The sequence below is a fragment of the Drosophila teissieri genome, chromosome 3L (genome assembly GCF_016746235.2).
Source record: "Drosophila teissieri strain GT53w chromosome 3L, Prin_Dtei_1.1, whole genome shotgun sequence".
Taxonomy (NCBI): domain Eukaryota; kingdom Metazoa; phylum Arthropoda; class Insecta; order Diptera; family Drosophilidae; genus Drosophila; species Drosophila teissieri.
The window spans coordinates 9,674,520-9,692,824 of NC_053031.1; the positions used below are offsets into that span (position 1 = coordinate 9,674,520).

At 45.0% G+C, this 18,305-nt stretch overlaps 1 protein-coding gene across 2 annotated transcripts; it reads right to left on the minus strand.

The window, feature by feature from the left end:
- Window positions 1–4,287: 4,287 nt before the first annotated feature.
- On the minus strand, window positions 4,288–16,236 carry LOC122616001 (acidic repeat-containing protein). Of its 2 annotated transcripts, none has more exons than XM_043791224.1 (8): window positions 16,068–16,236; window positions 10,455–10,690; window positions 10,064–10,216; window positions 9,669–9,941; window positions 9,084–9,182; window positions 5,517–5,751; window positions 4,663–5,269; window positions 4,288–4,585 (listed from the first exon to the last, which is right to left on the minus strand). In XM_043791224.1, exons 2-8 carry the CDS (start codon window positions 10,678–10,680, stop codon window positions 4,436–4,438), a joined length of 1,743 nt encoding a protein of 580 aa, XP_043647159.1. In that variant the 5' UTR covers window positions 10,681–10,690; window positions 16,068–16,236; the 3' UTR covers window positions 4,288–4,435. The 2 variants fall into 2 exon arrangements, with proteins under 2 accessions (XP_043647159.1, XP_043647160.1); XM_043791225.1 differs by lacking the exon at window positions 16,068–16,236 and adding an exon at window positions 15,798–15,814.
- Window positions 16,237–18,305: the final 2,069 nt, after the last annotated feature.

The window sequence follows — 18,305 nt, forward strand, 5'->3', positions numbered from 1 at the left end:
GCTGAAACTGAAACAGAAACAGAAACTGAAACTGATTTCTGCCAGCCAGTGGAGCATTTGTTGGGGCCTCCGGGGGCTTTTCCGAACTCACACGAGCCTTTATCAGCGGCCATTCGGGTTTGTTGTCTTCGGCTCGGGAAAAGCGTGTGTGTGGAAAAGGGGAACGGGAAATCGTGTGCCGAGCGAGTTATTGCAGCTGAATTCGCCGCATTGCGCTCTCTTAATTTGCTCTTCCCTTTTTAATCACAACACTGCGTCCTCTTTCAAGGTCTTGCAATAGAAGGTTTTAAATAGTTTTGGAAATTCGCGATTATTTTGTTAGTGGCAACAGGGGGTTTCAGCTTAGTGCCGTCGAATTATGTTCTCAAAGCAAATAAAAGTGTCCTTTACGATCCTGTTTTTAAGGGGTTAAGTTGATTTTAATGCAGGGAAGTTAAGTGACAAGCAAGGGAAGTGAAAGGCAGTAATTCAGTTTATGTTTTTGCAAGAGAACAGCTGTCCTAGATGCAAAATACTTAAAGCATTTATTATGGGTCCTTAAAAAAATATGATTAGACCATGTTCAACACAACAACATCATTTAGTAAAAATGTATAGTAAAAAGGGTTACTCTAATGAAAGGAGTAACGGCCCATAACAAGATAATGATAAAGATAATAATAATGTTATATTAAAAAAGGTAAAATATGATACGATATGATCATGATATAATCATGGAAAGTTCTCCGTGTTTCGTAGACAATTAAAAAAGTTATTCAATTTTTCTAAAGAACATATTCTTTTATTTTAGAGAATTGCATATTCTATTATCATTTTTATGATTACACGATTATATTATATGATTACCCATTTGTACTCTGTGTATGTTCGGTTCTCATATATTTACATTTAGGGACGTCATCTCTATAAAGGACGTAAGTCGTCTGCCTGGGACAATATCTCTCGCCAGACTGACAGACTTAGGTCAGTGTCGAAGAGAAATTGCTTGGAAACTAGAAAAGAGTGCGCATGCTCTTAAAAACTCTTCAGTGCTCTTAAATTAGCTCTTTCTCCTTAGCGGCGAATTGGATGATGTGGCCAGAAGGCAGGGATTTCAATAAAATACACTGGAGTTGGCACAAAAAGAGCTAATGACAATATAAATTCGCGCGGCGTATGGAAATGCGTGGCAGATGGGTAGATGGGGAAACTGGGTAGCCGGCTAAGGGATTTCCCGCTCTTCGCAGGGAAAGCGGTATCGGGATGATGAAAATCCGGGGCAAAGTGGCGGGGTGCAAGCCAGCTGACAGCAGTTATCGCTGGAGCGAAAGGCAGTAATTAGCGTAAATTGAGTTGGTAAAAAGCGCAAGTGTTCAAAATCCAGCCACCCAGTTGTGTGGCACCAGCACCACCACCACTCGGAGCAGCACCACCCCACCACCCACAAACCTAGCACCACCCGAAAACCTCGCCTGCGGCCTTGGGTTTTAGTTGTCGCTTGTTTTTGTGGTGTGCCTGTGCTGCTGCTGTTGTTGATTATGTGGCAATTAGTTGTCGCTTTTGTGGCAAGCCACGCGGCACTTTCAATCAGAGCATCTTATTCCGACAGCCGCATAATGCCCATCCAGGTGGGGCTTAGTGAGCTAATTAAACAAGCCGATTATGGTCCGACATTCCGCCGACCTTGGCCACCTCATCCCGCCACCAACCACCCACCACCCACTTAGAGTCCATCTCGGTAAAGTTTGCCACAACTCCTAACCAACTCGACCCCAGAACATTTCTCCAGTTATCAACTTTCTGCACATATTGTCAGAGGTGTTTAAAAGTCTGGGTCACTGTGGGGTTAAGTGGGCGTCGGGGATCCTGGGGGGCGTGGTCGCAGTCTGATGAGCGGCATTCGCTACTTGCTCGGTATTAGAAACTTTGCGAAACGGCAAAAAACCAAAAGTTTCCAATTTGGTAGCACAGAAAATATTGTTGCAGGAATTTGCTTAACTCCCACTCGACGAACAAAAAATGCACTTCAAAAATTCAGATTAAAATGTAACCGATAAAAGTGAAAGATGTTTTATGATATTGCCAGCTTCAACTCTTGACTCCTCAAAAGCACTTGGAAATAGTTATAAATTGATTAATGAAGCAAATCTTTATTTTTCAACTAATTGGCAAAGTAGTTTCAATTTACTTTAATTTCAGACGAGATCTGTACACACATCTGGCATCTTACAAACGATTTCCCCTAGCTCAACAACTTGGGGCGAATGCAGTTCATTTGCCAACCAAAAATTTTATGATTTATGGAAATGTTCAACGTATATTTCTATGCTGTTCTCCACCACTCTCAAATGAAAGGGGCGTGATGCCGCCCACATTGTAATACAATCAGGATCTGGCTTGGAATTAAATCTGCTAACCGAGTTATAGCGCTCCATGGTGGGGGAGGGAAGGGGGGAGAGGGGGTTCTGTTCGGGGGCATTGTTGCATATTCAACAATTGCCACTGCAAACCGACGAAGTAATAACAAATGCAAATTTCAAGCTCAAGAATTTTCGTTTTGCAACAATTGTGTACATATTTTTTTTTTGCCCATACTTTACTTATTTGTGCTTTTTGCCATGGGCAACAGTGGCAGGCAAAAGTGTAAATGAGTTTTGCTCGGCCCTCTTCCCCTGACAATTGAATTTGTTTAAATTGTTGCCTGCTGAATTTCTGAGGGAACACCGGAATCGCAACCATGCATCAGCAATCAGGAACGGGGCGATCCACTAAAACTTCAAGTGGAACCACATTGTCCTCCTCGCTGAGAGCCAATATAATCAAGCGGCAGCAGCTGGCAAAAAATGACGTGGCAATGTGTGGGTATGTGTGGCATGCACTGGGAGAAATTCCAGTAACAGCAGTTAATAATAAAGTGTTGTTAATTATTAGTTATAAGAATTATATATCAACTTAAGCAGGCTTCTTAAGACTTTAAATGGATTCCATATTGAAGAAGATCAGTTTTCTCACATCATTAGTGTCAATTACTTATGTATATCGAAGATTTTTTTTATCTGTAGCGAGGGGAGTGGTGGGTGTTGGTGGGCAGCAGGCTGCAGGACTTGGGCACTGATGAGTTCACTTCAGTGAGCAAATGAAACGATATTGTTGTCAATTTAGGTGCAACAAAGAGCAGCAATGCCGCCCGTCTCTTTCCCTCCGCCGGCAGACAAGGACAAGACAAAGCAAACAGCATGCATGATGAGAGAGAGAGAGCGAGCGAGAGGGAGTCATGCGGGCCAGCGGATGTGGGAGGGGGAGGGCGATAGCTGGCGTAACAACAAGGGCAAACAACAACAAATTGCATGTCCTTCCGCCTAAGGTTGCAACACAATATACGATATACAACGCACTCATATTTACTTTGTTCGGGGGATCCTGTTCCAGGTCTGCCCTGTCTCCGACCCTTTCCCCCCGGTCTCCCCTCTCGCTTGCACCTGGACCTCGACGAACTCCTCGCCCAGTTGCAACATTAATGAAAACTGCAAGCGACCTGACACAGATACGTGTGCTGGGTGGTGTCCTGGCGGGAAAATGGGTGAAAAGGGGGTTGTGCAAAAGGACACGCCGCCATGACTGCACCTTTATTTACAGAGCCAAGGAACGCAGGAGAGCTCCTCCAGAATTGGACAATATTTTTAGCCATTTACAGTGCCTGATTTTCCTCTCGATGATCAAGGATAATGGCCAACTAAACTGGGCTTACACTTTCTGGCCATTTAAAGGGGGAAAATGGCTTAAAGGCTGCAGTAAATATTTAATTAAATTGGTGGCACCATGTTTAAAAATCTTTCAAAGCTATCGCAGGGATATGCTTAGCCAGCCGCACATCAAATAAACAAAAATTGTTTCGATTTTCAAACTAAATTGAGATAAATGTTCCCAAATGATTTATCAAAAAGTTGAACTGACACAGTTTATTCAACAGTTTGACCGGCAATCCTAGATTTCAACGATAAATATCTAGTTCAATATGATAGATATTTCAGGCAGATTTCAAAATAAATTGTAAGCCATTTAGTTCCATTTAGCATTATTTGAATAGGAACTATAGGTCGCCAAAATAGTAGTTTAATCAAAATATGTGTATTTATTAACTTCAAGGCCTATAAGTTTAATTTATGCGACAGACAAGAGTTGAAAGGCCAAAAGAATTCATTAAATCGAAACTCCATACAATTTGTATGCACATCTAAACCGAAACTAATTGCCACTTTCGATTTGGCAACTCAAATGAAACAAAAGCAGTGCATGGTCAGAATTGATTTATTATCGATAGATGGGTTGATAAATAGATGGGTAAATAAGTTAAATAAATAAATAAATTAGGTATTACAATTAGGCGTAGACTACAGCTGAGCAGAGCAGTGAGAAATGGCTGTTATCCTGCAGGACCCCTTTAATATTTTTGCACTCACAGCCTGACAACCTCGACGCCCTGGGGGGCAAACAAGGATTCGGCTGCCAATTTGAGCTTCTCGTTGACCAATTTGGCAATTTTGGGCGTGCGTCGCCACACAAACTCGCGGGTGCGGTCGTGATTGTCCTTGCTCTCCACCTCCACCTGTGTCAAAGGTTGATTGGTCAAAGAATTCGGTTGGGGAATCGCGAGGTTGGCGAGAATGCGTCCTAGTCACTCACCTGCTTGGGCTGCTGCACCTTGATGGACATCAGGGTGGCCCGATCATCCAGCACGCTGAACTTGATGCGTCCCATCATCTCGTTCGTCCTGGCGGTCGCACTCTTCACGCTCCGCACGCTGCCCTTCTTGAAGGACTTCTCCACCCGCAGGACGAGGGGACCCAGCGTGAACTTGGCCTTGATCGTCGAGTTGCGTCCCTCGGCATCGCTGATCACCTTGACATTTCCCACCCGCTTCAAGGATGCCAATCCCGATAGTCTGCCCTCGGCCTTCTGCAGCTTCTCCACCGCTCCACCGTTGGTGGCTCCCGCTTTGCTGACCCCCGCTGGCTGATTGTAGTTTCCGGATTTCAGGCTCGACGCCTTTTTCGTGTTCTGCTTGTTCGAGGACTTCTTTTGGCCCGTTTTGGCGCCCGAAACGGTGCGCGTTTCCGCCTTCGGTGATCCGGAATCGGGTTCGGACTCGGACTCGCTGGCAGGCCTCTTCTCCACGGCTTTGATGTCGAGCTCCGACTGTAATTGCGTCAATTGCTCCTGCAGCTTCACCGCAGCCTCCCGAGCCTCCTGGTTCGAGTGGCCGGAACGGGGCTCCGAGCGCGTGTTCTTCCTGCAAAGGGGACCAAATTCGAGTTGGTGAATACGAAACAGCTTGATTGCCCCTTTGACACAGCTTTCAGCGTTTACGAGGACTTTCTGCAGCTGATTTTGATTGAACACCTTAAGCCCTTGACTTGTAAAAATGACTAGATTGTAGTTGATTTAAACGGGGGTCTTAGCCAAGTTTTTGGATTATGCTTAAGCCCCGAAGGATCCACTTGATATACATTATTCATTCAACTGAATTTGTTACTTACAGCTTCTTGTGACCTCCGACCTTGCTGCTCGTCGTTTGCTTCTTGTTGGCGGCCTTCACCGTTGACCCACTGGCGGCATTTGGCAGAGCGGAGCGACCAGTCAGGTTGACCACATAGGGATCGTAGTTCTCCGAAACGATGCGATTGATCCGCGAGAAGATGGCGTCGATGAAGTGGTTGTGGCGCGCCTGGAACGCGTCCGTGGACATATCGATGACGTTGTTCTTCAGGTCACCTGTGGGCGGGTCAAAGGTCGTGGCCGGGGGGTCGGAAAAAAGGGGGCGGCGGGCGGAAAAATGTTCACATTAGTTCGGTTCAGCTGAACACAATGAGAGTTCAAATCGAGGGGGGTGAAAAGGGCGTGGGCGGGCATTGTGGCTTCATTTTCGTGGGGGTGTGGGTGGGTGGGTGTGATTTCCATGGGCGTTCATGGGCGCTTTGTTCTCAACCTCTAATTACATTCGAGTGCAGAGCTGTGTGAGTGAGAGTGTGAGTGTGCTGACCTCAGATACACACTAATACACTAACACACCAAGCCCCGTGTTTACGCGGTGCATGTGTGTTTGTGGCTGGGGCAAGCAAATAAGGTATAAAAAGAACACCGACATTCAATCCCCTCCCCCAACGTGCAGTTAAGTTCACATTCGTGTACAGATAAATAAAAATCCAATAACCATGGTGGAACGAGGCAAGTTATAGCAGTTTCCCTATCGTAAATCACTGCAACTATAGTGTTAATTAATGGCGTGCTTAATCATTTGCTAATTTAGTGACTTGTTGTACCATTTTATTATTGCGAATCAAATATTTCATATTCTTTGATGAAATGGGTAAGCATTCCATGCGAAATCATTGTACATATTACTGATTAGTATTGATATTATGGTCTACCTTTTTATTAGCACAATTAATAATAAATCTGATCAATGGGTGAACAAAATGTACTTAGCTACTTTTATTAAATGCACTCCTAAGCTATTTAGTTTTTCATACTAACGGTTTTCATTTAATTGACTGCTAATAAATGCTAATAGCTAATAATCCCTTTAAATTCTTGGAATAAATTTTAAATTTTTAAACGCTTTGCGGACACAAATTTATGAAAAACAAGGTTAATTAAAAACAAAACACGAAAATGTCCTGTTTATTTACCCAATTCCGGTGGAGTCTGCGGCTTACTAATTAGTTTTAAGGTATTTTCCAGCAAAGCAAATATTCGAAAAGCTCCAACATTGCGCCAAAGCCCCAACTTAGTGGTCACTTAACCCCATAAATATATTTCCGAAACTGTCACCCTCGGCGAGAGTGTGCAGCGATTCGCAGGACTATCCCGTCCAGCCAGGACCCCACGTCCTAATCCTTGTCTCCTCCTTATCGCGGTGACCCATCACCGGGACACCGCCCCATCGGGCATCGGATGGGGCACCCAACCCACAAGCGGATATAATCTCACACTCGACCACCGCTGAACGTGATGAGGTACTAATGTACTTTTTGCATGTAAAACCCGCCCCATCCACCAGCCACAGTGAGTCCGTTAAGTACTGGCCCACGCCCAGGAGCAGTTGCCCTTTTCTCTGGCTGTTAATTGAAGCGGGAATTTGAAATTTAAAGCGGCATATTCTAAAATAGATAATCGTGTGGGTGTGTGTCTCAGTGTGGGATTATATCCAAGCACTTTGGAGAGTCCTTTGGGGGGAGGGGGGTAAGAAATGCACAATTACAATGGTTAAGCACCAGATCCTAACTAATTACAGCTGCAGATGGGCAAGATGGATGATATGAGGCTTGGTGTACGAGATAGCACGGAACATTACTGTAATGACGGAAGCTGCTAATGATGAGTGTGTGAGTGTGAGTGAGTGAGGGAGGAGCGACAGAGAGGGGAAGAGGACAGACAGAGACAGAGACACCAGTACCTCGCCTAAGGTGACGCTTGAAAGTATGCTACGAGAAATAGAAACACATAATTTCCAATTCCACAGAGATTCCAATACCATTAAAAGTTGCACAACGAATTTCATTTCGCAAATTTATTTAAGCAAATTTATTGTTTTGTGGTTTGTTCTTCGTCTTCTTGCTTTTGTTTTTATAATAAATAAATAAATAAATAATAAATTATAAATTAGATGACCTAAAACGCAAAGTTTAACAATTCTCAATTTCTTCTTGTGAAATTTTGCGCTGCCTTTCAAGCGTTCAACTTTTAGCTACAATTCATTGTTGATTTTCAAGTTCGTTTGAGTTTTTTCCATATTTTTACAAAAATTTGCGTTATTTACGTTCGGAAAATTATGTGAGCCGAAAAAAGTGAGAGAAAAGCCAAAGGTACAAAATATACATCTTTTGTTTCATCTAAAATGTTCAATTGTAAGCCAAATGTGTGAAAGCAAGAGATAGCGATAGTGCTTAAATGCGTGTGTGTGTGCATAAGAGAGAGACAGACATAGACATAGTAAGAGACAGAGACGGAGATAGAGCGAGTGAGATAGGCAGTTGTTTACATCATGATAACTAATTCCGAATCTGATCGATTGCTTTGTTTAATTACACAAATAAATACGAAAAAGATATTACAACTAGAAATAAATAAATTACACTAAGTAAACAATTCTTATTGCTGTGTTGTGTGTGTTGGTGTTACATCAATTTAGCTATAAGTGTGTGCGGGGCGGTGTTTGTGTGTGAGAGTGAGACAGGCAGAGAGAGAGAGAGAGAGAAAGAGGGAGATATGTGAATGTGATGGAATGGGAAAGAGAGAGCAAGGGAAGCTTTTTTTTCGGCGATATCTCTTTCTATCAATTCTTCTCTTGCTCTGCTTCTTGCCATTCTTCCGCCTTCGATTCTTCTGCGCCTTCTTCTTCTTCATCATTATCATCATCATCATCATCTTCTTTTGCATTGTGATCTCTTTGCATTCAACCATTTTTGTGCTTGGGCATTAAACATGTTGCTGTTGCAGTTGCAACTAGTGCAACTAGTGTTGCTGTTGTGCGTACAGTTGGTGTTGCAATTCTTTTGTCAGGTGAAACAGTCCGTGCGTAAATAACTCAACAATTGTGCGTTGGAGGGATACAGTGGGAAAAATGGGGAATAATTGTGCTGCTCGGTTGTTTTGCAGATAGTTTGACTAGCACCAAACTCTCGATAAATGCATTCCCCTTCTCGAGAAGGGGTTGCGTAAACATACATATGTACTTAACTCAGTTTTTGTTTCATTAATTATAGGATAGCGAGGGGTGTGTGGGAGGATAGTCAGTGCAGGCAAAGATGCAATTGCAAAAGTCCGGATCGCGTCCTGCCCCTTGGGAAAATGTTCAGAAAATTCGCTTTCTTTTTGCGGGTTTTGCTTTTGGGGCATGTCATTCTCTGTTGCTGTTGTTTTTATGTTGTTGTTGTTGTGGGTCCCTGTCTTTAGTGGTTGTTGCTGTTGTTGTTCATGTTGTTGTTCATTTAGCAGTTTGTTTGGTTAATGCTTCAGCTCTTTCTTGGCCTTCTTTGAGGGACTTGTTGATTTCTTGGCCTTGGTTTCTTTCGTCGCCGTTTCCGACTTCGATTTGGACTCACGTGCTTCGCGGCGGGCCTCGATGATGTCATCGCCGATAATGTCATCGTCGTCATCGTCATCATCATCGTCGGCCTCCTCGTCGTCGTCACCGGCGATACCTGTAATTTCACCAATTTCATCGACTCCATCATCAATATCATCATCATCATCATCATCTTCGGTCTCGTCGTCCTCATCATAATCGTCATCGTCGTCGTTGTCAGTGTCGTCGGCGCCAGCGGCAACATTCCCGGGGGCAACCCCACTTGCAACACCTGTCGCCGCCGGTTGCCCCAAGGTCGGTCCACCGGCCACCAGCTTATTGTTAATGATGTTGTTGTTGTTGTTGTTGTTGGTTAGAGTGTTCTTGTTGACTGTGCTTGTTGTTGCTGTTGTTATTATCGTCGCATGCTGAGATGAGGCTAGTGATTGCTGTTGCTGTTGCAGTTGCAGTTTCAGTTGTTGTTGTTCTGGCTGCTGCTGTTGCAGCTGTATGTTTGTTTGTTTCTGTTGTTCGTCAATTGCAAGGGTGCTACTTAAACTACTTGTGCCACCACTAACACCATCTACAAGTGCGTCTTCATCGTAAAAAACATTTTGTTCACCTTCGTTGTTGCTGCTGCTGCTGCTGGCGGCAGCGTTCTGCACCGGAGCAACGGCAGCGGAAACGGACTCATCGGCGGCATTTCCGGCGGCCAGCAGCTCGGCGGCATTTCCGGTCTCGGCGGGCAGGTCAACACCATCGGAGATTCCGGCGCCCACGGAGGAGGCGGCAGCGGGGGCGACCTCATCCAGAGTTTGGGCGGGAGCGGCGGCAACAGCGCTCTGCTGGGCGGTGGCAGCGGGCGTCTCGTCATCATCATCCTCGTCTTCATCATCTAAAATAACAGGGATATTCACTCGGTTAACTCTAAATCTACAATATATGAATGGCATTGAGTTTTTCACTCTTTTTTCATCTGCTTAGCACATAACTACAGTCTTTAGGAACAACACTTACCGCCCAGGATATCATCGAACAGCCTGTCCAGATAATCGTCATCATCATCGTCCTCCTCCTCCTCATCATCGCTGGCAGTGGCCGCTGGAGCAGCCTGACCCTGGGGCGTATCATCCTCCTCGTCCTCGTCGTCGTCCTCCTCCTCATCATCATCTGAAAGTCCCGAAATCAAAAGAACTTTGTTACCCAAGGAGAAGGGAGCCACAGAGGAGAGTCACAAAAAATGTTGGTTAATAAAAGCAGGACAAAAATCATCGTTTGGCTGGGTGCTTATTGCTTTGCTCAGTGGTTCAGTGGTTCGGTTCGGTGCTTCGAACAGTTCAAACAGTGGTGCTGTGCTGGTGGTGCGGCCTGGGTGCATTCAGTGAATCGAGAATTGCTCTAAACCTACCATCATCGTCATCGATCAGATCCCCTAGATCGGGCTCATCATCATCGTCCTCGTCGTCGTCATCATCGTCGTCATCGCTGGCAGGAGCCACCGCCGGAGCCACCTCATTGTTGACCGCCTGCTGGCGGGACACAGCCCGCTCGCTCCTCGAAAGCCGCTGGAGGGGAGACGCCTCAATTTGCAGCAGCAACGCGCTCAGCACGCACAGCAAAATCACGAACTTCATGTTGTCGGATCTGCAAGAGAAGCAAGGCATATTTCTGATGAGTCTGGGATCAATGGATTATTACCTATATATTGAACTTAAGAAGTCTAGTTGCCAGTAAGAAGTACGTATGTAAACTATGGATTTTATAAGATATCCTATCCTGCAAACTTAAAAGGGCATCATCCACATCCGTGGCCCCAACTCTGTAGATCTTTCGATTGTTTCTCCCTGTGCACCCACTTTCTTTTTCTTGATTGTGAAATTACACACTTAGTGGACACATGTACGTCAGAAGCGGCGGAGTGGTCTTTCGGTCAATAAGCCAGCCACCGAAGAAAGCAGACAAAGGAGCGGCGCCCGTGTGAGAGTGCGAGTGTAAACATGTTTTTGAGTTGCGCCTCAAAGTTGCCGCCGGCGGTGTTCACATGTCCAGTGCTGTCACTTGACACACAGCAGCAACAGCAACAGCAACAGCAGCAACAGTTGCAACACCAAAAGCAGCATTCACCTGAGCAACAACAACACCTTTTCGGACAGCTGCAGGCGCCACAGTGGCAGTTGAAGGCTGAGGGACACTGGCGGGTCGCACCATCTTTGAACCCGCCTGGAATCGCCGTGAAAACGCATTCCAAAGTGCCTGGAGGATGTCCGGCTTCAAAGGGTATTGCCAGTTCGGTGTGCTGTCCGGGCATGGCTGTCATTGTTGTGCTGCTGCTGCTGTTGTTGCCATCGGTGGTGGCTTTTTAGTCATGACAATCAGCACGACCAACAGCCAGCGGCAATGGCAATGGCAAACAACCGCAGCAATTGTTGCTGGTGCTGATGTTGCTGTTGCTGCTGTCGCAGATGCTGCTGTTGTTGCTGCTGCTGCTGTTGTTGTAGATGTTGCTGCTGCTGCTGTTATTGTCGCAGTGTCAAGTGCGACTGCTGCGGGCTTAGTGAAAGCGACTGAGACGTCGACGGCGACGCAACGTTTTCCCAAAAAACTTGTTCGCTGCAATTTGTAGCTGCAAGTGTGGTTGCTGCCGCAGCCGCTGCCGCTTATTGAAAACTGAGTAAAACGCGAACGGGCAAAGTGGCCATAAACCAGAGTGAAAACCCAGTGACCCACTGGCGAACTGCAGCAGCAGCAACATCACAGCGTCTCAGATTTGAGATTCGAGATTTGGGTTTCGGTTACGGATTTTAGGGCTTTGTGTTTGATAAGCCGCCAAGTCGCTGTTTTATGGCTTTCCAGTGTCTCAAGTTTTTGGAGTGGAAGACAGCCAACAGCAGCAGCAGCAGCATCACCATCAGCATTGCCATCGCTTAATTAAAAGTTTTACCCGGCGAAGCTGCTCAGCGGTGTTTATTAAATACCGATGCTCCAGGCAAATGCCTTCTGAGGGAAGTGGGAGGAAAGCCCAGCGAAATATGACATATCACCTGGCCCAGGCCACCAAGTCTCGGGAACAGTGGGTGTTTTAATTTCCTCGAAAATACGAGACTTGTAACACGACTTGGTTACCAAAGTCTGTGATTTAATTATTTTTTAATGAAGGTTGGCATGATAAATTGTGATTTCTTTAATCACAGGAAACCAGCAAGAAATACTTTAAAGACTGCAGCTTAGTTACTAAATCTTTTGATAGCAGGATGTTGCTTCAATGACATCTGATTTTATTCTAAACGTGCAACATTGTGGTTGCACATGCATTTCGCCCACTGTTAGGCCCCCGATTTCCCAAGGCCCTTCTGCCTCGAAGTACTTATAAACTCCTGCCTATTGAAGTCTTGGGGAAATTGCATTTACTTTTCGCACCGTTCCGTCCCCCGGGTCGCCAAGCGTTTTATCTACCATTTTTCTCGCCAAACTAGGAACATTTCACGCGTCATGCCGCAGAAAAGGCAAGAACAAGAAAAGCGTTTGGTGGGGATTTACAGGGGGGTTACTGGTTGCATGGTTTGATGGTCTTTTTTGAGGGGGTCTAGGGGGGGAGGAAGGGTTGAAAGCTAAAGGGCAAGGCAACAATGCAATGCAAAACTTCTGACAGGCGTGGGACAGAAAGAAAGGGGGCTCAAGTTCTTGCAGTTCTTCAGCTTTGGCAACCACTTGGCTCTCTCTTCTTCTTCATCAGATTCCTCTTCTTCCCCTTCTTCTTCTTCTTCTTACCACTCTTCTTCTTTGCCGTTCTGGTGTTGTCTATTGTAGGAACTAACTCATATGGAACGCTGCTCCCACTATACAATATTTTAATGCCCCCATAGAAAAACGCAGCTAACCGTGTGTGCATTCTACATTAATATTCATGTGCGTGATGCTGATGCAAGAGATACCGGGCGAGGGGTACACAGAGAGAAAATCGATACATATAGTAGTATAATAAAATGACTAATTAATAATTAAAATGATTACTGTGCAACTCTGAACTATATGCGATTGGATAATATCCTAAACTGCAATGAACTTTATATTTATTTTAAAATTTATCATTTAAATCATTTAAAAATAGTTATCCTAATTTCCCCTTTGCGTTTAATTTGTATTACTTTTGCACTATAATAAATTCGGTTTCTTCAGTTTTTCCCAGTGCATTTCGGCAGTGTTTGCAGTGCACTTGCACGTCACATAGCCAGCAAAAATTACTTAAGTCCCACTCAGGGGAGCGAGTGCGATTGGAGGGGGGAGCAGCGGGGGCGGGGCGGCACTGGGGTAACTATTGAAGGCGGTGGCCTAAGGCGTGGCAGCTGCCACTTGATGTTGGCGCTGCCTGGCTCCTTGGAGCTTTGCAGCCTTGGAGCCTTGGCTCCCAGCTCCTGTCCTCCATCCGCATTGTCATATCAGCGTCATATCAATAAATATGCAGGCCGCACAAAAGGCCACGTGCAGACAGGATTTGCATAGCCTAACCCACTGCCACGCCCCCCGACTGACATGCCCACCTGCGCCAGATTTTCGCCACACAGCTTGGGATCCTTCTTTGTTCTGAGTTTGTCTCATATGTTTGCGGAGCCTTGTCTTCGCAGCTGCGTTGCAGTTAATTTTCCAAGACAATGGCCCACGAGGTGGTGTAGAAAAATAAGCTTTACACGTGCCGCTTCAGCGGCCACGCCCCCTCTAAATTTGCAGTAAGCGCTTTTTTGGGGGGAGCACGTGCACTGGCTGGAGTTTTTCGGGGACTTAAATCACAGAAAAGGAGGGGAATGGCTGCGTCGAGTGAGGCACTTCGTTAAAAAGTCTGGAACTTAAGTTTGTGATTACTGGAAAATAATTCTCTTAGCACTGGGAATATGTACCTAGATGGTTTAAATCCAGAAAGATAGGAAAGGAATATTTGCTTAAATTTATAAACATAGATACAACATTTTTGTTCATCTGTCAAAGTTTATGGAATCTCGAGGCTTATACCATGATGTCATTGGAAAATCTCCTAAATTTCGTGCAGTGCACTGTCTACGCAAAAATAGTTGCTATCGTTCTCTCTTATGTTTTTGCACTTTGCTTGCTATTTCTTTTCGCATGCACTCGCACGTCACTTGAATTAGTACTTTGTTATCGTCACGGCGGCGCCACCTGGCGGAACAAGCTGGCACTCGTGGCCGGACAGGGGAATCCCCTTTCGAAAACTCTGCTGACTGACAAGCTGCATAAACTTGCTCGTGAACTAGCTACTGAGCAGAGCTACAGAGCTGAGCAGCAGCACAGAAATGTGCGAAAAAATGAGGAAAATGAATTGGAGCCACTCGAATTGCCAGCAGACTTTGCTCAGTTAATAGCTTGTCCTTGCTGCAAGTATGCACACCCCAGTTCATCCGCCCCGTTGGCCCGACGAGTGTGTTTTGTTTTGGCAGCAAAGTGCTGGCCAATGTAAACAGTGTAAACTATAACTTGGCTGGAACTGGTCGAGATGCTGGACCTGAAGCTGTAGTTGTAGCTGTAGCTGAAGCTGAAGCAGAATCTGAAACTGGCCAGGAAACACTTAAATTAACTGCTTCAAGTCGCTCGTATGTGGGTCATCTGGGCAGAAGAAACCTGAGAGCCACGAGAGATGATTACTCAACTTGGTTCGCATCGTTCCTATATAGTTCGGTTTGGTTTGGTTTGGTTTGGTTGGGTTTGGTTTCGTTTGGCTTGGTTTTGCCTTGGTTTTGGCCTGGCTTGGACTGCTGACCACAGAAGCCCAAACAACATCAGAACATCAGCAGCACATGTGAAAATGGAGCGCATAAAAACCAGAGAAATTGCCATTGGACTTGCCATTGGAGGGGCAAGGAATCGTGTTGTAGTGTATTGTACTTGGCCCTAAATTGCCGCAGATACAATTTATGACCCGGCCAGTCGAGAGTCCGACTCCCGAGCACAAGTTGCCTTCCGCAGTTGAAAATCAATTAAAAGTTCTTGCCCAAGACGTTTTGGCCCAAGGTTCCAAGGCTGCATCGCGTCGAGCTGAGCTTTATGGGCCGCTCCTTGAGTTCGAGGAAAATCAGGAGGAGAAAACTTGGGTGGGTGTGTGGTGGTCAGGAAAAACTGGGCATGCAAACGCTTGCATTTCCCCCAAAAAATACTACAAGAGTGGAAGGTTAAATGGAACAGATCGAAATCGCTGGCATGCCGCTCCACTTTCACGTACTTTTTAGTCCAATGCTAAGTTGTCTTAAAGGATACTCATATTTTCACACAGCAAACTCGACGATAATCCTTGGTTCAATTTCACAGTTCTTTTGTTTGCTACTGTGAGTATTGGCAGAATTTATTAAAAACCTTTCAGCCTTTTTAAACGCCCTTCATCTTATTGATCTGATATTCATGCTAGATTTCACAAGTTTGTGAGCAATGTTTACGGAATCAATTAGACAATCTTAGCTGTTAATTCTGTATTCAACTTTCAACTACTCAAAAATATCACATGAAAATTGTTATTGTAAATAACAAAAAAATGCTCCAAATTATTTATGTGAAAATTGTCTACAATCTTCAGTGATAATCCATTTGTAGAGCAAAGAAAAATACAAATTTATTTTTCTATTCAAAAGCCATGTTTCAAAAACGACTTTCAAGAGTTGCTGGCGTAGTTGCACAAATTAATCGGATAATTCACGGATAATCCTCTGCGCTTTCACACAATGTTCCTGGTGTTCGTAATCCAAATGCTAACCTTGACTAAGTATTATTCACTGATCGTGGCACAGAATAACAACCGATATCAACCGATAGTAGTGGGTTTATAGACCGATTCGATCCTCGAGCGTTGCGATCTCCTCGAGTTGCCGTGAAAGACTGTCGCTGGCGAACTGCTTCTTGGATGGTTTTTAGTTTAAAGTTTTCAGATTTCAGATTTCTGTTTTCAGTCCTGAGTTCGGGGCCCCCCCTCGTCTTTCTGCCCGATTCTTGGGCAGTGACTTTCTTTTTTACCGCCTCTCTTTACCTGTTTGTGTTGTGTTGGTTTTTTGTTATTTTTGTGTTGTGGCGATTCGATTCGTTTCGATTCGATACGAGTCGATGGTGGATTCTGGCCTGAGCTTGGCTGGCTCTTCAGTGGTTCGAATTCGAGTTCGGTTTTCCAACACCGGCGCGCACTCAACTGTCTCGCTCGACTGACCGTCTGCAACTGATCGCTGGCAGCCAGCTCGTCTTACCAACTTACCAACTTCCCAATTTGGCTCAGGAAAAGCCGAAGCTCAACCCGAAGCGTGAATTTACATTTGGCTGCTTTCTGTGGCTTTACCTCTGGCTCTGCTCGTCTGCGGCTCTCTTGGCTCGATTCTTCAATTAATTTGACGAGCTGGGCTGGCCTGGGAAAGTATTTGGCACACTAAACGGCCAGCTATAACAGTTAGCGGCTTGTCAGCCAGCACTCGTGAGCTATGATCTAAGAATCCACGACGGGCGAGTCTCGTTGAGTCGCTGAGTGGTTGAGGGCAGCTTTATTGCAGCTCTAAATAAACAAAAATTAAATGGAACAGAGGCGGGGCAATAAAACCCATTTGAATTACTGCACGAAGCATAAAACTGAAATTCTCAATTACACAAATGAGAAAGCCTGGTCCATAAAATAGAGCTGTGTGGGATAAAATGCAAGTTATGGCCAAAGAGAATATTTTAAAACTCAATTAACCCACTTACGATCAGAATACATACCATATAATACGATGATACCATGATTAAACGTTTTAAGAGGTGCTATAAATTACTGGTAAATTTAGTGCCCATTCTTCCCAAAACAGACTTTAAATATTTATTTCGATTACCATAACTTCCCCTGATTCCACATTCCTCACAGTTTTATTTGATTTGTGGTCAAATCAAATGCTTTCCGTTGACTTCCCTGCTAACCCGCGAGTTCCCTGTTACGAGTTGGCCATACGTAAATGTTTTTGCCACCTGGAGTCGCGAATCGCAGAGTGCTATATTAATATTGATTTATTCCGGCATCGTTCCGCACCCTAACCCCATTCCGCATACTCCCGTCCCCGATCGAAGAGCATTATGCATATATGTATGGCCGATGTATAGTAGGAGTGTTCCCCAAGTGCTAATTTCTGCTTCTGTCCGGCAAACCAGCCCATTTCAAAGTGAAATCGCAATGGGGCAGTTGGGGGACAGCAAAAAAAAATGAGTGAATACGGATGATAGAAATACATCCGATGATAAATTGAGGTGTAATTAATTCGATTCGCCCTGACTGAGTGACTGACGTTTCATTTTCAGTGTCCGGGACGAGGAAAATTGACAGTCGCAACTCAGAGCTTTCCCACATACTCGGGAAATCGGGAAAATTTTTGCTTCAGTTGGCGTCGACGCCGGCAGCGCAGTCCACTGGGGCAGCGACGGCGACGCAGGCAGCGAGAGCGGTAAAGTCCAACAGTAAAACGTGTTCTACTCGTTTATGGCTGCTTGGTCTTGGGCAAAAGTTGTTTTTACTGTAGTGTAGCTGTCTATAACTTTCTTCTTGGCCAACTGTGAGCCGCTGTGAGCCGCTGCGAGCCAAGTTAACTGGCTGTATGGCACATAGAGTGGAGTCTCTCTGTTAACAGGTCAGTGGAGTTTTCTTAAACTTCCAACTTCAGAAACCGAAACTGAGTCTCTTCCGACCGCCGCAGAATGTTACGAAATTTTATGTAATGTGCCAAAAAACAAAAAAGTTGAAAAAGCAAAGAAAAAAATAGGAAAACAATCTGGAAAAAAAAACAAAAAACAAATCTCTGCTTAGTGAACAATGCCCAGAAAACTTTCATTCCAAGGCAACAAACAACACTCTGCGCTTGGCCAAACTTTAACTATTTGTGAGGGGGACGTCAAGCCGAAGCAAGTTCAAAAAGCATATAATTTTACATTTTAATGGCTTAATACACTTTGACACTTGCTTGGCTTTTGGGGTCAAGCCAGGTGGCCAACTAAAATGCGGGGATGGGGTCAACATTCACATCTACACTTGGTATAACCACTTGGTATACCCACTCCCTTTGGTCCAATCCAAAATACAGCTTCTTCTAAATATTTTAGGGCTGCTTTCCTGCCCCATTTGACTAATTAATTACTGGGGTGGGGTGTGCTGCCAAAAGTTTTTCCAGTTTATTAATTTTGGCCGCACTTGTTGTTCCGTTGTGCCGTTTAGTTTCTGCGAGAATACCGCCCGCTGAAAATCCTTGGCGGCGATTGGCAG

What these genes read in the sequence shown, in the direction of transcription:
- LOC122616001 (XM_043791224.1), bottom strand. Translation starts at nt 10,680, where the DNA reads ATGAAGTTCGTGATTTTGCTGTGCGTGCTGAGCGCGTTGCTGCTGCAA. An exon ending in CAGCAGCAGCAACAACGAAG is followed by an intron (nt 9,183 to 9,668) that starts GTGAACAAAATG and finishes GTGAAATTACAG; the next exon opens with GTATCGCCGGTGACGACGAC. An exon ending in CGAGGCCCGCCGCGAAGCAC is followed by an intron (nt 5,752 to 9,083) that starts GTGAGTCCAAAT and finishes ACCCGCCCACAG; the next exon opens with GTGACCTGAAGAACAACGTC.